Consider the following 24,319-nt stretch of genomic DNA (forward strand, 5'->3'; position numbering starts at 1 on the left):
TCATCCCTCACCCTTTCCTGACTGGTCAGGTGCACAGACGGGCCTTGATTGTGTCTCCTGCCAATATAGGAAAAGATAAAAACCCCTTCCTTGTGGTCTCTGGTTTTGGTTTCCTTGGTGACCAAACACCCAAGGTTCAGGTAGTGGGTGTTGTGTCTTTGGGAACTGGGGGAGCCTGAGGGAGGGGTCTCATCCCCTTGCCTGGGGAGGGGGTGTGTGTGCAGGGCATTCATGAAGGGCAGGTGGATGGATGAATCAGGTAATGAACACACAGGGTCTTCCTCCAGTGACCGAATGATTCCTCATCTTTTCAAAAACCACAGGGGGAGATTCCCATCCATTCAGAACCAAGGCAAGTGTGGGTCCCCATTACTTCTCCCCCTAAAACATGCACCCCCCACCAGGACAGGGAACAGAGCCATTTTTTCCTTCATGTACCAAGAGGGTCCATTGAGAAAGGGAACCCCTGTGTAGTTGTGGACAAAGGCCAGAGAAAATGGCTCCCTCAGGGATGGAGGGGGAACACAGTCTCTAGTGGGTCACAGATCTTTCCCTCAGGACTCGGTCAGCCCCTCCCCCCCCACCAGTGCTGGGGGAAAGTGTGGAAGCCCAGAAGGCAAACTACCTGTTCAAGGTCACTGCCCTCATTTCTTAAGTCCTTTTTCTTTTTTTTAATCTAAAGTGAATTTTTATCTAAAGTGGATCAAGAAAGACTGATCCCATGCTTGCTGGTGAGATGAATAATACCCGTATGGACAGACAGAGATGGGGTTTGGTCTTCTCCCTACTCAATTAAGGGACCACTGCATATTGTAAGGGTTCAGAGAGGTAAGAGCCCTAACAATGAGATCTCTCTGAAAAGGCTTAAAAAATACACATAAATCCTGAAAAATAATTACACGAAATCACCATATTTAAAATATATTTACTATGAAAGGGTTTGGTTTTTTATATTTCTTTCCATTCAAATAAAGGCTTTGTTCATTTTTTTCTCTTAATGCTCATCATTTTGAAAAAGGGAGCCAAAAAATTTCCAGGGGGAGGGAGTGCCACCAACTCCCTCAGGCCATATGTGCCCGACCCCAGGTGATAGCTCAGTGCACTCTGTATAGAGAGGCATTCATTTACTCAGTGTACATCACCATCTTTAAAAACATCGTTACAAGGTCAATTTCCTTTCATCCATCCCCAAGTAGTTTTCAAGTCTCCCCTCCACCTATCGATTCCGTTGTAGGTCATGGGTCCCCCTCACCCTCCACCTCCATCCTTGTTTCAAAAGCTAAGGATAGGGCAGCTAGGTGGCACAGTGGATAGAGCACCGGCCCTGGAGTCAGGAGGACCCGAGTTCAAATCCGGCCTCAGACACTTGAAACTTACTAGCTGTGCGACCCTGGGCAAGTCACTTAACCCCAATTGCCTCACAAAGAAAAAAAAAAAGCTAAGGATAGAACAACTCCCCACATCCTCATAGATGGATCTGAGGATCCGGGTCCCGTGTTCAGATTCTGCAGAACCTGCTGGGCAGAAATGCTCCCTGGGACCATAGGCTGTGGACACTGAGGTAGTTCTCACATTTCACACCAACTGGATCTCTGGGGTGAGCATGGCCTACATTTGGCCCAATACGGGGCTATTTAAAGTACCACAAAGGATGCAAAGTCTCCACTGGTTCACTCATTCAAAGGTTATAGACCAGCCTCCCCTGTGCTATCCTAGGCTGGGTTGTTCAAAGGAATTTTTAAATGGGAGAGGAGTTTACAGTTGGTGCCTGCATGCACAATCCCAGTTTAGCTGCTGGAGACAAGATGCTCACATGTCTGACAAGTGACCCCCAGCAGCGCGGGCCATGTGCTGACTGAGGAGTGGGGGTTGTAGCAGCAGAGAACACACCAGGGCTCAAGTGGTCAGGGAAGGCTTCCTGGAAGAAGCAGGCACTGAGGAGCTGCATCTGAAGAAAGGCCAAAGGATGAGCCTCAATCTCACCTCCATCTCCACTAGCAGCAGAGAACCCAGCACAGCCTGAGCTGAGGACTGTGAGCCAAGGCTAATTCCTCCAGCTTAACCACGTTTGGGCGAGTCGAGTCTGGAGAAGGGAGCTGAGGACCAAAACCAGTGGGTTTATGGTAGGTTTTGGGGCCAGGGAGGTAAGGAAGTTTGGAAATGCAGCAGCTTTCACCTCTGGAGCGTCTGTGGACATCAGGAAGCCCGAGGAGGAGGGTACAGGGACTGGCTGGTGTGCACACGCATCTACACAGACGAGGATGCTGTACTGTCGTAGCAGCCGTGACGGACAAGAATCTGCCCACGCCGGAGCGGGCAGGAAACTGAGGAAGTCCGCTCTTGTCTGCCGGGGCCCAGGGAGCTGCCGTCTGACGCCGTGGCGTGCAGAGCATCTTTCTAGGAGCTGTTCAAAGCCTGCAGCACATCAGCCTTTAAGGAGGACATGGAGTGAAGGGAGACTCCGGGAGCCCCAATGGTGGTCTCCCAGCACTCGAACCCACAGTCAGTGAGGTCCTGTTTGGTGGCCTCCACCACAGACTGCTCCAGACCTGGAGGGAGGAGGGAAGGCAGCTGTTATAGGTACAGGACCTCAGTGTGATCAGACCTGATGTTCTCTGGGCACGAGGGAGCGTCACGGGGATGACCCCAGGCTGTGCCTTCCCAGACCTCCGCAGCCACGGGCAAGGCTGTTTGTGTAGCGTCCACTCGGTGTGCTCGGGCCCCTCCACCTTCCTCCCCAGCCCTCATCAGTCGCCTCAGCACTGAGCACTGAGCACACACACTCATTGTGCAAACCATCTGGGCCTCACTTTCTTCATCTACAAAATGGGTGATAATAGCACCTGCCCTACGAGGCTGTTAAGAGAGTTAAAAGAGATAAAGTCCTTTCCAAGCCTCAGGGAGCGCTTGTATCAGGACTCAGGACTTACATCAGGAGAGAAATCAGGGGACCATAGATTTAGGGCTGGGAGAAGCCTTGAGGCCATTCAGATCAACTGCTGCAGGTGGGGGGGGGAGCCAGCGGGGAAGCAGGAAGGGGCAAAGAACACAGGATTTGGGCTCGGTGCATGTGGAGGTCTGGGCTCACTGGTCCTCACTACTCCGTGTCCTTGGCAAACCCTGCCACAGCACCTTCCTACTCCCCCGTCCCCCTCTGAGAGCCTGTTTCCTTATCTGCAAAAAGGGGGGCTTGGCCTGGCTCCTTTTTTCCAGTGCCAGACTACAACCCTAACTAAGGCAGGGAGAATGAAAGGGAGAGAGAGGGAAGAGAGAAAGGGAGAATAAAAAAGGAGGAGGAAGAGACCAGAGGGAAAGGAGAAGAGAAGGGGGGCACTGGGTGGAGGGAGGGTGGCAGGACGCCAGGGAGGCTGGGTAGGAGCAGGCCCATCAGACACCAGGGTGGACGTCCTCTCTGAGGCCAGATGCCAAGCTTTTTGTTTAAGATGACCCAGCCCTTTCTCAGCCGTGGTGGCCCCTTCATAGTGGAAGAGGGTCTACGGGGGCTCAGCCCTCAACCCCTCAGCCCCATCCACCCGCAGGAGCCCTCCAAGAAGCCCCAGAGCTGGACCCCCAACTGGGGGCAGCCAGCCTACCTGGCCTGAGCAGAGTGAAGCCACAGCCCCCGCCGCCAGCTCCCGTCAGCTTACTGTGCAGCCCGTGGGCCACTGTCACCTGGCACAGCCTGTCCAGGGAGGCGTGGCCCACCCCGATGGCATTGAGGTGATGCTGGTTCATGTCAATGAGCTCCTAGGAAAGAGATGGAGGTCAGGACCTGACACACAGCTCCCGGGCAGGCCCCCGGGGCCACTCAAGAACACAGGCTTAGACCAAGAAGGGCCTTAGAGACCGGAGTCCAACCTCCTCATTTGACAGCAGAGGAAAAGGAACTGAGAAAAGTCCCACGATTGTCCAAGTTACCGTGCAGACACGTGTGTGCACACACAGCTTTCTCCTCCCCAGAGAACATCCTTCAGGACGGGGCTTTCCCCACTTCTGCCTTGTCTGTCCAGAACCTGGCAGAAGGCTAGGCATACACTTGGCACTCAATACATGGACTGATTGACCAAGTGATTAGCAAGTAACAGAAGCCCAACAGGAACCAAGACCACCCGCTCGGCACCACTCTCTGGGCCCCAGAGGGCCCCTGGCCCAAGGCCTGCGACAGACCAGGCCAGACCCCCAGGGCCATCTTCATCCCACAGACTGAGCCTGCTTTTCTGGGAAGGCACTGAACTACACCTGGCAGCGGGCGTGTGCATGTGTGTAACCTGGGGGAAATTTGTTTCAGGGAAAATGAGGCAGAGCAAGAGAGAAGACACAGATAGAGAAGAGACAGAGAGACAAAGAAAGGAGACAGAGACAGAGACAGAGAGGGGAGGAAGAGAGGAGAAAGAACACCAAAGGAAGCAAGTGAGGCCCACGTCTCTCCAGAGCCTCCCTGCCCGGAGCCTGGCCTCCGCACCCGCTCACACCCACGCTCGGGAGCACGTGCGGCTGCCCTGCCCCATGCAGCTGCAGCATCAAGGGCACCAGGCGGCGGGCACCAGGCCACGGCCACATGGGAGGCTTTCGAAGAGGCTCACCAAGCTCAATGGAGCGTGTGATACCTGGAGACAGGCTGACAGTGCCACAGTCTGCTAGGCAGGGCAGAGACCCCAGCAATGAACCAAGAGTAAGACAAGGGAGCTCAATGGTGAGGCCAAGACCACGGCTCCTGGACGTCCGATTCCCTGAGGGAGGGGCTCACGGGGAACAACCTGGTGATGGGAAGGCCGGGGGGAAGCACCCAGAACAGGGTGCCCGGTGGTGAGCAATGCATGCCGATAGTATCACCCACTGCCAGAGGTTCTGGCTGAGAAGCCAGATGCTCAAATGGGAAAGAGAAGGGGTTGGCAGGGAGCGTGGGCGGGAACAGCCTTGGAAAATGCCAGTGTGGGATGGGGAAGCCAAGGCTCCCTGGGGGCACTTGGGAAGACTCGCTAGAAAGCAGCATGCTATAGGATGAATGAGGCCCAGATACCTTCTTATTGGAGCGGAGGGTCTGCTTCTCCCTCTGCAAAGGATGCCCCCCCACCCCAAGGTGGATCTGCCAGTGATAGGAGACAAGTCTTACGAGGTTTGTTGATATGGATGGGAATCAACAATAAAACCATGGGGAAAAAAGATAAAACTGGAAAAAAACAAAAAACAAAGGGAGGAGTTTTGGCCGGATGACCCCAGAAAGGTTTGTTTCTTGCTCCCAAGGCTGTAGTCTAAGGCCGGCCCACTCAGTCCGTGGGGAGAGCACGTGGGGGTGCCACAGAGTCAGGAACCCGAGTGCAAGCGGCACTTACTGGCTGGCACGCTTGTTCCTACCCACCAGGAGGCCACGAGGGAGGGAACCTCCAGCTAGGGCCAGAACAATGATCACCCCAGAGGATCTAGGGAGGTCATTTACCACAGGGACAGAGGAAGCTGCTGACCGATTCTGGGGCCAGCAGCATTCTGCCAGATGCCAGGGGCAAGCTTGAGGCCTTAAGACCCCAAACGATTAACAGGACATGGGTACAGAGCCTTCCCAGTGGGATGGGAGAGACAGGCCTTTGCCTGTGCTGACCCTTGCCAAGTTCCTGAGCTTTCTTGCCTCGGTTTCCCCATTTGTCCAAACGGGGTTTAATGGAGTGGTCTCTAGGGTCTCCTGCAGCTATGCCATTCTGCCCCAGAGCGCTCCCCTTCGCAGAGAAGGGTGCCATTCTGGAGACCAAGCCCTGAATGACGGGCTGTGATTGGGGAGATCTCTGCTTTCCCAATATGCAGAGCTCTTCATGTTTGAGAATGCCGAGATGAGAGGCTTCGAGCTGACTCCTGACAAGTGCAAGCTGTGTTTTAAGACGTCTGGCCCGATATGCTCGGCTTGATGGAGCTTCAAGCTTCCCTGCACCATGAGGGGTGTCAATCACCGAGACATCTCTGCTGACACCCACCTGGTTCACTCATCCCAATACCTGCCAATGAAGCGGTGGCTCGTCAGGACCCCCCCAACCACGACGACGGTCTCTGTCCCTGCCAACTTACGCATCAGACAAATGAGCAAGGGAGGGCAGGGGGGAGAGAAGGCAGCCCCGGGCGGGGGACGGGATCCAAGCCCACTGGCAGCAAGGGCTCTGAGATTCTGAAAGCGCATCCCAGATATTATCCGCCCGCTGCCGTTCCGCCTGAGTGCCGAGCCCAGCCTTGTCTTGGCCGATCCCAGACACCTGTCATATCCTGATCCCAGATCCGTCAGGAATCAGACGACAGGTTATGACACAGTAGAACAGTTCGCTGGTTTAAGTACAGAGCTGTCCAAAAGCTGAGGCATTCACCAGGCCAAAAACACACCCAGTGGATAATCAATGGGCTCTCCATCGAGCTCCCTACATGAGGCCGACTGCTGTAGCACCAGAGAGACAAAGACAGGGGCGTGAGGGGAGAAGGTAAAAAGAATGAGAGGGGGGACGGGGAAAGAGAGAATGAGAGAGAGGGAAAGAAGGAAGAGGGGAGAGAAAATGAGAGAAGAGAGGCAGAGGGAGAGGAGGAAGAGGGGAGAGAAAATGAGAGACAAAGATGGAGACAGAGACAGACAGACAGACAAAGAAGGAAGAGAGGAGAGACAGAGACGGAGAGAAAGCTTGAGCCTGGGCGTGGTCACTATTTCCCCCCATCATTGATTCCCTCTGAAAAGCCCCCTTTGGATGGTACAGCTGAGGCCGGATGGCTAGAAAACAGGTGCTGGAGAGAGCTTTGACGGGGACCTCTGCTCTGTCCCCATCTGGCTTCAGGCCCTGCAAGTGTAGGTCCCCTCAGCCTCCCTCCCCTGGCAGTGCCTCTGCCTGATGCCATGCTGTTCCCTTGATTCAGCCCCTCCCATGAGCCTGGGCACAAGGCCCGGCCCACAGAACTCCCCCAGAACAGCAGCCCTGTGGAGGCTGGCACGGGCCCCTGTCCTGAGGCAGTCACTTGTTTCGGGGGCTCGGCTCGTCACCTCTCAAACAGGGCTAATAATCGCAGCTCTGCTCCATTTTCACAGGGCTGCTGGGAGAATCCAGTAAAATAAGGGGGCTACCCCAGCACATAAGGGGCTGTTACAGGCAGGGCTTTGGGCCGGAGGCATTTGAAAGGCCACTGGAATGCTGCTCTCAAGCAGGAGACAGTGTGGTGTGGGATAAAGAGGACTGGCCTGGGAGAGCTAGGATAGTCCAGTCCTGGCTCTGCCCCTTGGCTAACCTTGGACAAGCTGCATAACCTTCTATACCTCAGTTTTCCTATCTGTAAAGAGGACTGAATTAGAGCCCTCCCAAATGGGAGAGTCTATGTTCTGAGATGCCCTCAGTCCTGACATTTCCTGTGCTAAGGCTCCTCCCAGCTCTAATATTCTATGTAGAAATCACCCACCCCACCCCATTCCAGCTCTGACATTCTCTGTCCTAAGCACACCACCCCCCAGCTCTGACATCCCCTGTTCTAAGCCCCCTCAGCTCTCACATCCCCTGTTCTAAGCCCCCTCAGCTCTCACATCCTGTTCTAAGCCCCCTCAGCTCTCACATTCCCTATTCTAAGGCCCCTCCCAGCTCTGATATCCCCTATTCTAAGCCCCCTCAGCTCTGACATCCCCTGTTCTAAGCCCCCTCAGCTCTGACATGCCCTGTTCTAAGGCTCTCCCAACTCTGACGATCTATCTTTGGATGACACTGGGATAGCCTGGGTGCCCTTCTATTCAACCTCAGAAACAAGCTCCTACCCTAAGAACAAGGTTTCAGGCGGCCCTATTCCAATGAGTTCAACAGTGATGACAGTGTATGGTTCAATAATATTTTTGTTCCCATTAACTTCCTCCTTGGCATTGAAGAGAGCTTTCTTTCCAGAATCCCCTTCTTCCCCTGGGAAGATCATTTGGAGGTATAAAACCCTAACCTGCATCCCAATTCAGAATATGCAAACAACATTTCCATTTTTTGGAAGACAAATGAAGGAAGCCCAAAGGGACCCCCCCACGGCCACCAGTATCCACTTCCTATCTAATGGGACAGTTCCCTCTGAAATGCCAGCTTGTCCCAGCTCCTGATAGACACCAGCTGCCCAGCGGCCTCTCAATGAAGCTCTGGTGAGTGATGGACCCCAGATAAGGCAGAAAAGCTCTTACTTCCAACACCATGAACTGCTCAGGGGCCGGGGCCACGGCCATCACACCCAGCACACGCTCACACTCTTGGGAAATAGCATCGATTGAAGCTAGTAATGGGTTCATGATCTCTGGGAACTGGAAGGGAAAGAAGGCGCCGTGAGGTCAGAGACAACTAGAAGACCCTTCACATGCAGGGCAGGAGAAGCCCCTTGGGCCAAGGCCTGCCCGACCTCCCCCTCCCACACAGGTCTGAAAGACAATGTCAGGTTGGACACTGTCTAGACCTGTCCCCCATGCTGACTCTTCAGGGGACGTGAGTGTTCTTGGGCTTAGACCTCCTCTGCCCAAATGGCACTCATGTATTCAGGGCACTGAGGCTCTGCGTTCTAGCAGCTGTGGACCACTGACCGAACACCCCCTGGTCACGCCCCAAGCCTTGAGAATAATCAATAAGCCTTTATTACACAGTGCATCCTCCATGGCCCACCGTGCTGTGCTGGAGTTAGAGGGACAGAGAAAGAGACATCACATCTTGAAAGGAACTGCTTCCTTTCTATTGACAAGAGATATAGAAAATAGAGGGAGGGAGCATGAAATAGAGTGAATAATTATAAATACGGACAAAGCCGTTTGGGACGAAAGGCACCAGCAGTAGGGAGGATGCGGAGAGGCAGGGTGTCATGGTGGGGTTTGAGGGAGCAAAAGCTCAGTGAGGTGAGGAGATGAGAAGGGACACATGGCAGGTGGGCCGGTCAAGTTAAGGGCGTGGAAACAGGAGGTAGAGGGTAGGAGACCAACCGAAGGAGGCCCTGAGCCCTGGTGTGGGAGTCAGAAGTCCTGGGTTCTTCACTGGGGCTCTGCTGAGAAGCCTTAGCCAAGCCCCTTAATCCTCCTGTGCCTCAGCTCCCCAAACAGAGCCTTCCGTGCCTCTGCACAGACCCTGAGTGAGAATGTACCCGTCCTCACTGCCACCTCCTGGAATCCTTAGCCCTTCAACACTCATCAGGGCCTCTTCCTCCTTCCTGATCCCCTTCCTTCTAAAAGCACCATGCACACCCTTATCAATGATTCAGCCATCGCTCTCCCAAACAGGAGGGCCCAGAGTGCTTGGGGGGTTTGTAACTATCTCCCCGGCACCCAGGAGGCACTTAGGAACCACTTGATGGGTTGGGTGGGATGGACATGGCTTCACAGGGAGTCTGGGAGGAGAGAGAAGTCACAGAAGCAGTTGGGCATTACTCTGGGGCCCAGCTCCCTTCTCCCTCCCCCAAACCCAAGAGCACGCACCTTCACCAGCCTGTCTTTGACCCGAGCCACCAGGGCCTTGGTGCTCCGGGGCACTTTGGTGTTGGTCAGGAGAATCCTTAAGATGGGTATCCTGGGGTGGGAAGAGAAAAACACCTCCTAGGCCTTTTCACCACACACTCCTTTCATCAAAGGGCAATTCCAAAATGGGGCTTTCTACTAGGAAGCCTAATTAACTGTTCCCTTGTAAAACAGAAAGGCATGGCCAAGCTGAGAAGAAAGCAATTGAGCTGGATGAACCTGGATTGCCTCAAGGCAAAACAAGATCTTCCTTGGTGTAGAATTTAGAGCCCTTCTCTCTCTGGCTCCAATCTCCCCCTTATTATCCTTAATGAACTCGTGCTTGGAACCAAACCAGCCAATTAGCAGCTCCTAAATTCAAAATCAACCCCCACACCCTACCCTGCTCCAGTCCCACTTTCCCCACCCACCTGCCCTCCCCAGCTTTTGCCTTCTCCTTCAGGGGCTTGTGGAGGCCTAGGAGGCCACCCACCCCAAACCCCTCAATTGACAGATGAAGAACCGAGGTGGAGGGAGGGGGGGAGGTGACTTGGCCCAGGTCACAGGCTGTAAGAGACAGAGGCAGGATTTGAGCCCAGGTCCCCTACCTCCCAAGGTAAAGGTCTTTCCACTTTATGACCCCCTTGACCATACAGCTCCTCACTAGAATGAGAGCTCTGAGGGCAAAAACTCCCATCTCTTTGTCCTTGTGTCTACACCCCATGTTGGGAGGAGGCTTTCTTCATTTGATCTACTTTCATTTGGACTGTCCCACTGGCCCCTGAGCACAGCCAATCAATATTTACTAAGTGCTAGGCATTGCACTAAGAGCTGGGGATACAAAAAAAAGGGCAAACAGTCTTAGCCTTCAAGGAGCTTACAATCTAGTGGGGGGGGAGGGGTAAGTAAACATACAAAACAAGCTATGTACAAGATGAAAGGGAAAGCGCTAGAATTAAGAGAGTTGGGGAAGGTTTCCTATAGAAGGTGGGATTTGAGTTGGGACTTAAAGGAAGCTGGAGCGGTCAGCAGGGAGGCAATAGGGAGCCCCTGGAGTTCACGGAGCAGGTCAGACCTGTGCTTCAGGAAAATCACTCTGGAGGATGAATAGAGGATGGAGAGACTTGAGGCAGGCAGACCCCAGCCCCCTTCCCTAGCAGGTACTGGGAGGTGATGACGGCCTGTATGGGGGAGGGGGAGCATATACAGAGGTGAAATCGACCAGGTGAAATGGACAAGAGAAGCTGCAGAGGTGAAACTGACAGGCCTTGGCAGCATGCTGGATCTGACTCCTGGGTTGTGAGTGAGGGACTGGGAGGAGGGTGGAGTCCTCTACAGTCACAGGAAGGTAGGAGGGGAGAAAGGTTTAGGGGGAGCGATAATGAGTTCTGTTTGAGAGAAGCAATGGCAGCCCCTGACCTCAAGGAGTGTGCCAGCCTACTAACACAAACAAGTGCAAAGGCAGGAAAAGGGGGGGGAGAGAAGGGTGAAAGGAAGAATTAGAGACAAAGGGAGGGAGAGAGAAGTGGGGGGGGAGTGAAACGGGGGGGGGGGGCAATCTGCTGGAGACCAAGGGGTGGGATGGGATCACTTGGCTCCTGGAGTGGGCAGGGCTGAAGGAGACAGCAGCAGAAGGCACCTGGGCACTGTGAGATAAGGATGCAGGGAGGAGAGAGAGCCCTCCAATGTCCTCAGGGAAGCCCGAGGCAGGGTCTGGGCTGAGAGGCGGGGGGCTGCGGAGGGATGGGAGGTTTGGGCGAGCCGGCACGGGATGGCCTGTGTCCCATAAAGCTGTGGTGGGCCCAGGCAGCGCGGCTCCATGATCTTTTCTCATCTTGTTCAGCATCACGCAGCAGCGGCTGCTGGCGGTCATCTGTGGCCAAGACCCAGCAGGGCAAAAGTGGCGATGGAGAAGGGGGAAAGTAGTAGAGCTGAACTTGTTCACCACGGGGTCAAGATCAGGGAGGGAAGAGAGGCGGCCGTGCAGGGGGATGGCCTGGGAAGGGACTGAGGGCCGAGGGCCTGGAGGTCACATGAGGACAAGAACATGGTTGGGGGTTGCTTGGCAGAGGCAGAGGAGGAAAGGCCGCAGACTGAGATCAGAGAAAGGAACTGGAGCGGTTGTGAGCAAGATCTGAGGTACGGCCTTCTCAGTGGGGAGCTGAGGCAGGCCTGAGGAGCGGGCATGGGAAAAGAAGCAGAGACACTAGGGAGTTGGGGTGTTTCAGGGTATCGATATACCCGCTGAAATGCCCCAGGAGGGGAGCAGGGGAGCAGCTGAGGAGACAGCCTGTGAGCCAGCAATTTCACCCACTGAGGAAAGACGGGGGCGGGGGGGGGGGGCGGCATCCTGGAGGGGTGTGGACACCAGCAGCTGGGATTCTGCCTGAGTGGTGGATGGGGAGTGAGGGACCCTCATAGGAGGAGGTGATGGGGGCAGGAGAGCCTGGAGGCAGCACCCAGTGCTAGGCAATTCATTTGTAATTTATGATCTTAGAAAGCTGCCCCACGTGATTTGCCTAGGATCATTCAGCCAAGACCGGCAGGAGGCGGGACCTGAACCCAGCTCCTTCTAGGGCTACCAACTGTAAACATGCTGCCCTTCTTAAGAAGGGCTCTAGGGGCAGCTAGGTGGCACAGTGGATAGAGCACCGGACCTGGAGTCAGGAGTACCTGAGTTCAAATCCGGCCTCAGACACTTAACACTTACTAGCTGTGCGACCCTGGGCAAGTCACTTAACCCCAATTGCCTCACTAAAAAAAAAAAAAAGGGCTCTAGGTGTGGTCCAATTAGGGCAGAGGGCAGCAGCCTTCTCCCTTTGCTAGTACTGGACACTGTACCACTCAATGTAAACCAACGTTGCATTTGCTTTGTCAGCCACTGCATCCTCCTCCTGAACTTGCAGTCCACTCAAACCCCCAGATCTTTTTCAGAAGACCACTGCCTAGTTTCTCCTCCCCCATCTGGTACCCTGGGAACTGTAATGTTAATCTCACTAAGTTTAGCACTGAGGGACAACTAAGGCCAGACTTTAACTTTTATGGGCTCCTTCACTTCCGTTCTGAGGAATATTACAGGGAAAACAGGACTGGATTTACAGACGCTAACAAAGCTGAAATAGGACAAATTACAAGACCATGTGTGACAGCGGGAATGGGCCCAGTTCTCCCTGCCAAGTGATGAGGCTGTGAAGGGGAGAGCCCAACCGGAGAGGGCAGCAACCCAAGGCAACTCCCCACAGGGAGGTGGTGAGAAAACTGTTCTCCAGTAAAGGTAAGAGGAGAGAGGGCTGGGCCCACAGCCAGAGGCATGACCACCTGTCAGCTATGTGCTAGTGGAGATTTCTCCCGTGTCGGGGTTGGACAAGGTGGGCGCTGAGGTCCCTTCTGACTCCGATCCCCTGACTCTAAACAGAACGGTCCCAGCCCCTGGCCCCACTGGGGATATCAGAGCTGGTGAAACGAAGGACCCTCTCACCTCCCCTACCGCCCCTTCCCTGTCCCCTGCCTCCTACTTCTCCATCACTCACCCCGCCTTACCTCTGTAAAGATGAAATGTTCCCTCTCTGGAATCGAAGTGCTCCGCCTAGGGAGGGGAACAAGGAAACAGACAGTGCTCTCTACACAAGGCAGTCTAGATCTCAGGAGGACAGGAGGGTCCAGGCCAGGAACCCTGGTTGGTCTTCATCCAGGCTCCAGAGCAGGGCACAGCCAGGCCAAGCAAGGACCTGAGTACCTTACAGAAGGTGCTGGCACCATTTAAGTGGTTCCACCCAAAGCCCCAGACACTGGGGCCCCAGCCTCTCAGCAGCTGCAGTATGCCAAGGCTCCGCCGCTTGGCCCGGCTCGCTGTTCCACTCCTTGACCATTACTCTCCCTGTAAACTGAGCTGCTGTTGCTATGACTATCATCCCCCAGAGCCAACGGGGTCAGGGGAGAAACTCCTCTGCATAGAGCTGGGCTGGTCCCCAGACCACAAACCATCCCCCGGTGCCACCAACTCTGGGAGCACTTGACCAAAGGGCTGGCCTGGAGGAAGCTCCTCCTTATCTCCGTGCCACACTAAAACATCAGAGGAGGCTCTTACTTAAAGGGGAAAGCAGTCCTTGCCCCTTCTGCAGACAGGCCTGACCCTCATCTGCTCTGGCCTCCCACCCCACCCACATCCCACCCAACTCTCTTCAGCAAGGACAAACACTGGACGCAATTCCCAGGGGCTGGTTTCCCCTCACAGTGAGGAGGTGTCACTGGGCCTTGTTCTGAACAATCTAACCTGCAACTGAACGCCACAGCGAGGAGGAAGAGAAGGAACATACCCCAAGTACTGATGGAGTTATCCACACCAGAAGGGTTCCCGTGAATGACCTTCTCTCCCAGAAAAGCCCATCTGTTAATCAAATTCAGCTCCTCCTCAGTCCACCTGATGAAGGGAGGAAGCAAACTGTCATCTCCCCTGGCAGCGACTCACAGGAGGGGCGCACTGCCCTCATTTCCTCTTCTGACAAGATTACGAGGCTGGGAAGATGAGGGGAATCGGGTGGACAGAGCATCCTTTGGCTCTTCCTCGTATCCTTGTGGACCAGATGGCAAGGGGGCACCGAGTGCGAGGGAAGAGGGTTTGGAATTGGCCCAAAGAGAGGACTCAGAGGAAGGTCATGAATGGGTCCCCTTAGACGTATGGAGGCACTTGGCTCCAGGCAGCTCAACATTGATCATCCATCACCAGGAGGAAGATATCCAAACCAAGCTTGTCCAGCCCACAGAAGACAGGAAGCAAGGAGGGACGGTCAACACGTCAGATGACGGCAGGAGCCAGAGAGCCCGAGAGGTCAGAACAACGGGCGACACCTAAAGATGAAACAGAGCAGGGAGAGACGGAACGTCCTGCCACAGGGGTTCAAACTTCACAAAGACCAAATGGTGGGTAACCCAAAAGCAGAGCTGTAGTGTCAGGAGCTGAGTGGCCCCTGAGGCCGCCCAGTCCAGCCCAGACCTGTCCAGGACTCGTCTTCAGGGAGGCAGCGCAGTACAGGAGAGAGGGCGCTGATCACGGGGGCAAGGCGCCGTCACCTCTCCATGGTCGTTTTCCTCATCAGACCGAGAGCTACAACTCTGCCTACCGAGGCAGCCTGATCTGCTTCTGGACAGCCTGAACCATGAGGTCCTTCCTTGCACTGAGCCTAACCCTGCCTCTCAGCAGCCCCCCCGTTATGGCCCTGCCCCCTGGATCCAAGTCAATCGCACCCTCTTCCATTCGACAGGCACGCCTTCAAAGACTCGAGCCACCAGCGGGTCAGGCATACGGCGTGGGGTGGGGAGCTGTTCTTGGGAGCTGGAGGGATCACAGAAACCAATCGGATCGTGGACTCTTAACCTTTCTACATGTCACAGACCCCCAGGCATCGTCTCTGCTCAGAATCATAGCTTTCAACCGTAGAGTGAAGTACTGCATTTCAGTTAGAAGTCAGTGGAAATAAAGATATAATTCTTTTTCCCATCCAATTTCACAGACCCCTGATCTGGACTAACCCTCTCATTTTCTAAATGAGGCTCAGAGAGGGTAGGCGAATTGACCAACATCACACAGGCAGGACACGACAGGTCCTCAGATACCCTTCCCGGGATACCAGATGGCATGGAAGGACACACAGTCTGGAGACCATTCCCCTCTGGCCTCGGACACCTCTGAAGTGCCTTTCAGCTCTGATGGATGCTCTGTGATCTCCCAGAGGGAAAAGAGAGAATCATTAAAAGCCACCAAGAACTGGGGACTGCAGCCCAAGGAGGTGCAAGCAGGGGGCAAACGGATGTTACGGAAGCACTCAGGGCCAAAAAAGCCGAGGGGCGGGCAGGAAAGCCTGCTCCATGAGCAGAGGATCCTGGAACTGCTGCGTCTCACTGCCCTATGAGGCCACCTCCCGGTATTTCCTAGCTTCATAGGCTTCCAAGATGGAAAGGAGCTTCAAGCCAACTACTTTAATTCCCTCATATAGGAGCTGAAACCAAAGCCCTGGGAAGGAAAAGGGATGACTGTGGGCCAGGTGGCACCCACCACTAGCAGGCTGGGAGCCAGGGCCTCTGACTTTAAGCCGAATGCCCTCCTGAGTACTGAAGACAGCCAGGACTTTGCCCAAGGCCCCACCAGGAGTCAGACAGAATCTGCCTTGCATTCCAAGTGGCCAAAGCGTGCCTGCTCACTCTGACAGTGGTGATCCCAAGGCCCCATACACGCAGGGTATCTGTAGATGCAATGTGTCCCTTGGTCCCCTTTCCCTCTTCTTTTAGCTGGTCCTCTGGCCACCTGGCCAAAAAGAGTCAGGACCCCCCGGCACATCTCCTCAGGCTCCCCACAGATACACTAGCTTCTATTCCAGAGACAGAACACACCATCCCATGGGATGGACATTACTTAAAGGAAGACTGGGTTCTAAACAGGGAGAGAGAAAGCCTACAGGCACCCACATCTGTGGAGTGGACAAACCGTCCCAGAAGTCTACATTCCACAGGACCATCAGCTATGCTAATGGGAAGGGGCCTGATGATCAAAAAACAAAGACTGTCCCACCAATGGGGCCTTAACATTTAGGGTCTTTAATAATCAAGAGCACCACGCCAGAACAACAAAAAATAGCAGACTACAGGACAGTAGAGCTGGGTGGGGATTCTGAAGTCATCTTCTCCAGGACCTTCATTTTGAGGATGAAGAAACTAAGGGTCAGAGGTCAAGATTACCGAGCTTGTTAACACCAAAGAGAATCATAGAAAATGTCTAGAAAACTGGTTTGTTCACCCCCAGGTGCAGCTCCTTACCATCTGCTGTCTTCCCCTCCACATTTCTCTCTTACACACATGAGCTCACACAAAAGATCCATTCAAAGCAATTCTGGGGAATGTCGACAGAAATATTAATATCAGCAGCCTTGGCATCAACAGCAGTCTACATAGATCAAAGCTCCCCTTGGCAAAAGGAGTTGGGTTTGACAGCATTTTCATCTCAGAATAGGAATTCTAGGATACAACAAACACTAAATAGCCCATTTTTACAGGTGTCACAGCATCACATACAAAAGGAAGCCAGGAAACAGAAGACTGTAAGATTCCCAGAATAAAAAGAATATGAACAGATTTAAAATAAAATCAGCAAAGAAAATGAGCCCCTCTGAACACCATCACTTGCACTCCGGATGCCTGGCAGAAGGGTGTTCTAAATCTCCAGGGTGTTATTAACATCACAGTACTCTTGGCACAGGATGTAACAAGTAACATTTTTCTCTGTTCTATAAAATAACCAAATCAAGAAAGAATTCCCTCAGATGGTGAGGTTCTCCAGATTATCCTTTGCAGATAACATCGTGTTAAATGCATCAAGTCCAGGAACTCTTCGATAAGATTTATAATCACACACAAGTTTGGCCTGACAACTCACACAAGACAAGCCAAGTGGCTGAAGAGTGCCTTTTGTCCACACCAGTTAGACCACACTCTGGCAGCTGTGGGGAAGAAGGCCCACAGAGACTAAACTCAGGCGAGGGTCCTGCGGGTGGAGAGGAGATGCAGGAATGGACAATCTCTTACAAAGGCACCACAGAGATGAGGAATGGGGCCCAAAGATGAACAAGACAAGGGCAGGTCGGCTTGCCCTTGAAAACCGTGTGGTGCTTTTACTTCTCCCTGAAACAAGGGCCCATTTCTTTTTTAGCATCACGATTCTTCCCATGATGCCGCATGGCATCTGTGGGCCACAGAAAACCAAAGAGTGAAAGGGAAAAGGCACCAAGGGCACTGGAGACGTACACGGTGGGTGCAGATCAACCCAGGAGCCAGACAAAGAATTAGAGAGCAGCTGGAAGGGTATCATTTGACTGGCACAGAAATGGCAAGAAATCACTGGCTACATGGCCAAAGGCCTCCACAGGAGGTGCTCCCCTGATATCTTTGGGGCATTTGGCAATGTCGGCCCTGTGGCAGACCCGTAAGAGAGCATGGACCAGAGTTACAAGAGATGGGAAGGCATAAGTGGCACCTGTGGAAGAACTATCCAGCCTGGTGATGTCACAGGCCCATCTGTGGGGTGTAAGACAGGAAGGAGGACTGGCAGCTAAGTGTCCGCTCTGCCCCGGGGCACACGATGCCACAGCTGACACTGAGCCCTCTCTGCCCTGGGACCCTCAGGCCAGGACTAGTGTGAGGTAGAGTGTTTGGTGTAACCAAAGGAATCCTCCAGGGGAGGCAGCAGACCCGTCTGTGCCCACCTCTCGCTGGTCTTCAGCGGGCGTCAAATCAGGCGGCTGGACTGGAGGCTCCCTCGGGTCCCCTCAACTCCAGACCTTCTATGGTTTTGCTCAGTGACAACCATTCCATAAAGGCAGGCCTTTGCACAGTTCCCTAAGGAACTTAATGGAAGAGCATTTGATGCAGGTTATGTCCTGGGGGCAGGTTCAGAGGTGCCCTAGTCCGGGGTTGTCTATCTACAAAGGGACTGAGGAGGGTCCTGGGCTGGGCCAGGCTCCCCCTGACAAATGGCCTCAAAGGGCAGAGGGCGACTGGACAGAAGTGGAGGGAGAACAAGTCCTCACACGCGTACCACGCTTTCTGTCATCAAAGGCCATGGACGTAAGCTCATTTCAGCTCCACAAACACCCAGGGAGGCCCATCTTATAGAAGGGAGGCTGCAGCCACGTTGCAGGTGGCTCTCAATGTCCCCAGAGAGTCTTTCTTTGATGCCAGAGGTGACAGGGTGCAGGGGTGACTCAGTTAGACCACACTCTGGCAGCTGTGGGGAAGAAGGCCCACAGAGACTAAACTCAGGCGAGGGTCCTGCGGGTGGAGAGGAGATGCAGGAGATCCTGCCACGGTAGAAAGGACAAGAGCTGGAGAGAGAAGAGCAGAGGAGGACTGCAGACCCATAGGCCCGGGAGGCAGACACGGGGAGTTCACAAGAGGGACACTGAGCTCCCCTCTGGGCCCCATGAAGCTGAAAGGTCCAGCAAGAAGGGCCAAGAGACCCAGTTTTCTGAGGCTGCCCCCGGCCCTCTCTTCTTCCAACACCCGAGGACTCCTGCAGGACCCCCTGAGTCAACTTACCGGGCACTGGGGGAACCTTCCTTCAGAGGACTCGTGATCTCTTCACAGGAGGCCAGCAGGGCAGCCGCCAAGCAGACGGAGTAGGCAGCGCTGGAGCCGAGGCCCGCCCCGGTGGGCAGCTCAGACCACACCACGATGTCCATGCCGGGCAAGTACCTGAAACACAAAGGCGTGACCTTCTCAGGACAGCTGCCAAGACCCTCCTTCCATTGAGGCAGCCAGGAAGCCAACGTCAGGGCTGGCACCAAGAGTTGAATGCCAAGATCTAGCCATGGCAACCACCAGTGCTGGGCTGGTGAAGCCCTTCCCTGGCATCCCTGCTGGCAAACAAGGACCAAAGAACTTCAGAGCTGGAAGAGACCCTCAGGAGGACATGACCCTCACTTTAAAAAAAAAAAGATGAAGAGGGGCAGCTAGGTGGTGCAGTGGATAGAGCACTGGCTCTGGATTCAGGAGGATCTGAGTTCAAATCTGGCCTCAGACACTTAACACTTACTAGCTGTCTGACCCTGGGCAAGTCACTTAACCCCAACTGCATCACCCAAAACCAAAAAGACGAAGAAATTAAAACCCTCTTCCAATGCCTCAGCATGGGATGGAGGTGACCTTGAGGTCTCAAGGGCTCTGCCAGCAGAGTCTGTGCCACAGCAGGTCAGGGAGTCAGTCAACAAGCCTTCTAATGAATGTGTGCCAGACACTGTGCTAAGCTCTAGGGATAAAAGACTGCAGTCCCTTCCCTCAAAGAGCTTGCAATCTATCGTAAGGGAAGACAGGATGCTGACACTATCCATCTAAGACCTAGATGGAAGGTCATCTCAGCAGGGAAGGCCCTGGGGGAGAAGGGGAGGCGGGTTCCTGACCAAGGTGGGCTTTAGCTGAGTCTTGAAGGAGGCGGGGGGAGCCAGGAGACAACCACAGCAAGAAAGAATCAGCAGCAAAAGGCAAACCTACCTCTGTTTCCCGCAAATAAGTAAGTACAAATAAAGAAAGGCCAACACAGCCATGCACTCGCTGTCGGAGCAGCCCGTCGTGAAGCTGACAAACACCTTCAGTTTTTCTACTTGCTCTGGCATTGGAGCCTTAGGCTCCCCCGAGTCTGTCAACACAGCAAAACAGCGAAGAGTAATGAGGGACCTTCAAAACCACCCACTGCTAAGGCAAAAACAGACAACTCTAGTAACAGCATTCAGAGAGAACTTTGGGATTTGCAAAGTGCTTTACAAAAGCAGACAGAAGGTAAGTGACTTGCCCAGAGTCACATTGCTGGTAAGTGTCAAGTGTCCGAGGTCACATTCGAACTCAGGTCCTCCTGAATCTAGGGCCAGTACTTTATCTACTGTGCTACCTAGCTGCCTCCCTGTCCCATTTCTGATTGTGAATTCTTTGAGACCAAGGCCTGTGTCTTTTTCATCATTATATCTGCAGCAGTAACACAGTACCTTTCATTAATCGTTCAACAAACATTGATTAAGGACCTACTATGTGCCAGGCACTGTGCTAGGGCTGGAGACAAGTACAAAGAATAAATCTACCCCTGCTCATGAAAGGCTTACATTCTAAGAGGAGAGACAAGCACATATAAAAACACACACTGCAGAAATGTAAAGTGAATAAATACACACATATACATATGTACATTTTTTTTTCATGTAGTAGGTTCTTTAAAAATGTTTCTTGAAATTCAACACCTATTAAGTAAGTGCCTAACATATTGGTGCAAGAGGGGAACCAATGATGTCAAGTCCCAAGTCTCTTTCCTCTAGAAGGAATAGAATAATCTAATCTAATAATTAATTTGATAATATGTAATATAGTATCATATAATATACATGATATGTAATATAAAACAACATAATACATTAATTCAATAATGAGATGTAATTGTATATTGCATATAATTGCATGTTGTTTCATAATTAAATTAATATAATAAAATTTTGTTGAAATAACAATAATTTAATAATTGGTGATCTAAAGAATGGAGATAAGCTTGGTGAGAAATAACTACAATCTATATGAATATGCTAAAGAGCTTCACTTGTGTGAGATGGTCTGACCCAGTGGACAAATGACCAGCCCTGACTCCAGGAATCCCTGGGCCCTAATCCCACTTGGACACATCCTGGCTGTGTGACCTCAGCCCTGAGGGACCTCTCCTGCCCCCAGGAAACACTCCAGGGCTCCAGCCTCTACACTGGCAGAGAGATCGTTCTCAGCCGGGACTTCAAGGCATCATCAGTCCAGCCCCACCCAGATACTCACATGAGGAACAAGGCAAAAAGAATTGGGTTCAAGGGGAAACTGAAGCATGGGATCTCTAGAGTATCTGCATGTGGGGAAAGATCCCTATTGGAGCTGAAACAGAAGTGATTCTGTCACTTCATCACACTACAGGGGACCATCCAAAGGGAAGGGATAAGGAGTCTGGAAACCAAACCCATAGCCTACAGTGGGGGAGGGAGACTTCATTACCCAATTACCTCCTTGGGCTTAACTCAAGTCAAGACTTAATGATGATCATTTCATCTGTCAATAATCAATCAACATTTATTAAGCACCTACTATGTGCCTGGCATTGCAATTCTCAATAACAAGGAAGAACGGGGAAGTGACGGCTCCACTTGAGAATTCATGACAAAGGAGAAAGCCAGGCAGACTCAGAGGGCCCCTAGATTTGGGGGAGAGGAGATTTCAAAGGATATAGAGAAAGGACAGGTAGGATGCCACAGAGTAAATTCTATAGAGAAATGGTAAGCTCAAGAGAAATGGTAAGCTTTTAAGGATGGAATTCTGAAGAACAATGCCAATGAGGAAAATGGATTTGTTTAAAAAGACTGGTATAGATGATGCTTAGGAAACCGCCCCCAACCAACTTGGGTTCTTAAGACCAGAAGAGAAGGAAGGCAGCAAGGTGTTGATGGAAGGGAGATGGGGAGGTCCTAAGAGAGCTCCATGATCTCACACATGTAAAACCTGCTTCCTCTGGCTTAGTCCCTGACATAACAAAGGTAGCAAGGTTCCACAAAAGAAGGATCAGAAGCATTAAAGCTCAGAATTAGCTGAGCTTATGATGATGCTGAAGACAACAAAAAAGGAGTGTTATCAGTTAAGTTCGGAGAAAGTAGAGGATCCAAGAAGGGACAAGACAGATGCTCGAGCGGATGGGCTGATGATAAAGGAGGACAAAAACAGCAGAACTACTCAATTCTTTTTGTCTTCTCTGCTGATAAAAAGACTTTTTGTATGGAAAAGGAAAGCACAGATCTAGTTATTAGGGAGTTGAAATCAAAGATTGATTAAATAGGGAGTAACAAGAGAGTAACTTGTGTTCACACATCTAAAACCTACAGAACAGGCCCTGCTTCTTCTAGCTTAGTCACTGATGTAACAAGGGCCAGGCCAAGCGTCTGAAGACAGCACACACAGATAATTGGTGGGTGACCTCTGACTGTCTCATTAAGACAATGTACCCCATGGGGTTCCAACCTTAGCACTCCTTACACCCTAAGTGTTCCAGAGGCCATCCCTCAAAGAAGGGGACAGCCCCCTCCCCAGACCAGAAACTAAAAACACAAATTACTATTTCAAGGTAATCCCACTACAAACTTCCTACCCACAGAAGGGACCTAATCCAACCCATAAACGATGTGTTCAGCGAGACTTTGCTTGAACTCCCAAAGCAGCTGCTCGGATCTTACCCTCCCACCTCCAAGCCCATGGTAAACGCCCCAGGGAAGCTTTCCCTCCCCTGCTTTCCACCAGGAGCCAAACAGATGCTCAAGAACCCCCTGACTTCCTGTGGTTAATCCTGTTCCAGCAGGCCTGAGCTCTAACCCATTTTCATCTTCCTTGACAGCGCAGGCCAAGCGTTAATCGGGCATCCACCAAATATTAAAACCCAGAAGGCACCTCCACCAGGGTTATGGAAGCACAGGAACACAGAGACAAGGACAGATGGGTGGGTCTGAAGCTACGCCCACACTGATAGAGCCATAGGCCAATGAGCTCCACACCCCCTGAAGGTGAGAGAAGTCCAGCACTTACCCTGGAAGGCTTCGTGCAGCAGTTGGAGTTTGGAAACATCCCAGTCTCTCTTGGCCCCTATGTTTGGCAAGCTGAGTTTCACCTTCCCATCTTTGTCAGGTTTTATCCGAAGGAAAGTTCTCAAGTTCAAGGCTTCAGCCAATGCCACCTGTAACAGCCAGGAGCAATGAAAGTTGAAGTCAAGCTTCCAGAATGAGCTCAGGCCAAATGGCACCTAAAGATGTTTAACAAGTCACTGAAGAAAGGCCCAGGAAGAGATTCTCTCTCTGGGGCTGAGAGCTCCAGACAAGGCCGATGTTCCCTTCTTTCCATCCTGCAGGGAAAGGAAGAGCCTCACAGCTGTTTGGCAGAAATGCTTAACATCTATCTTGTGCCTGACCAGCTGAAGAGTAGCCACCCTTTGATTCCTGGGCAGAATCCACTTCCTTCTACCACCAAATACTACATCCTAGTCACAGATTCGGAGACAGAAGGAGCCTTAAAAATGATCAAGTCCCATCCCCTCACTTGATTAGTGAGAAATTGAAGAACAGAGAGATGGTGATTTTCCAAAGGTCACACAAGGAGAATCACAAGCAGACTTGGGATTCAACCCCAAGATCCCAGAGGTGCCAAATGCATCCCCCCCCTTCTACCTTAACCACCCAGTTTATGGCTCTGAGAAGGCTGGACTAGGTTTCAAGTTCCCCCATCTCCACTTTGAAAATCTGTTTCTAGAGTTTTTAGCTTCTTGGAAGAAAGAGGCAGAAGCATGGGGGGGGGGGGGGGAGGGCTAAGTCATTTACCTTGCCATGGACCACGGCATGCTCCCCATGGAGGATGACTTTTCCAGGTGCTGACACCAGCAAAGCCTCTGTCAACATGTTGGGCTTGTATCCTGAAAAGACAGACAAAGTGGTCCTGAGGGGTGAGAGGCAAGAGACGCCGGGTGACTGGAGAATCACGGGAGTCAGTCAATCAAGAAGCTTCGATGACCCACTTCTGAGGGTCGGGCACCACGCCACGGGGGGGTGGGGGGGTACAGGGAAAAGATCAGTCCCTGCCCTCGAAGAGCTTTCGTTCTAACGGGGAGACAACACGCCAACAATGACACTCACGACACGTCACCCGAGCTTCAAAGAAGGGGAAAGCCCTGTGGAAACCCAAGTCTCTACAGAGAAAGAAAGAAGGGGAAGGTCGGAGCAGACAGAGGGCAGGCGGTCCCGTGAGGGTCCCTCAGAGGAGAGGGACAGCCCGGTCACTGCGACCCCTATCTCACGAGGGGCCCCGCCATCCCCTCCACTTCAGACCCGTCTCTCGGGGGCTCTTCTCCATAGCCGCCCCCCCTTTCTAGTCCCTCCTTTCTGGGATGGGGGCTTCCTGAAAAGCTGGGACTGTCCTGTTTGCCGGGGGACGGCCCTCTCCCGGCCTCAGTTTCCCCCTCTGTCAAATGGGTTCGCCATGATACCCACACGTCGGTGAAGCGCTCTGAAAACCAGAAAGCGCCGGTGGGGCGCCGGCTGTGGTCACCCGGGGGCCAGGTCAGGGTTCAAGGGTCAGGAGCCTCCCGGACGAGGCCTTCTCAGGACCTGTACCCCAGCCTCCTGGAGGGACGGAGTTGTTCACGGTCAGCAGGGCTGCTCGAGGCCCTTCCCCAGGCCCGGACGGCTATCTCTCCGTCAGACGCCGCCTCCCTCCAGTGCCCACACGCCTCTATCCCCAACAGCCGCAGACCACGGAGGCTTCGCCCCCCAAGCCCGACCA

The 24,319-nt window shown here is 52.9% G+C and overlaps 1 protein-coding gene across 1 annotated transcript; it reads right to left on the bottom strand.

The window, feature by feature from the left end:
* Positions 1–897: 897 nt before the first annotated feature.
* On the bottom strand, positions 898–24,288 carry MVK (mevalonate kinase). The gene is made up of 11 exons (XM_043987221.1): positions 24,028–24,288; positions 23,362–23,453; positions 22,577–22,724; positions 19,484–19,628; positions 18,533–18,688; positions 13,765–13,868; positions 12,989–13,034; positions 9,431–9,521; positions 8,162–8,278; positions 3,594–3,747; positions 898–2,549 (listed from the first exon to the last, which is right to left on the bottom strand). The coding sequence occupies exons 2-11, from the start codon at positions 23,437–23,439 to the stop codon at positions 2,398–2,400; spliced, it is 1,191 nt and encodes a 396-aa protein (XP_043843156.1). The 5' UTR covers positions 23,440–23,453; positions 24,028–24,288; the 3' UTR covers positions 898–2,397.
* Positions 24,289–24,319: the final 31 nt, after the last annotated feature.

The sequence above is a fragment of the Dromiciops gliroides genome, chromosome 1 (assembly GCF_019393635.1).
Source record: "Dromiciops gliroides isolate mDroGli1 chromosome 1, mDroGli1.pri, whole genome shotgun sequence".
In the NCBI taxonomy this organism is placed as follows: Eukaryota; Metazoa; Chordata; class Mammalia; order Microbiotheria; family Microbiotheriidae; genus Dromiciops; species Dromiciops gliroides.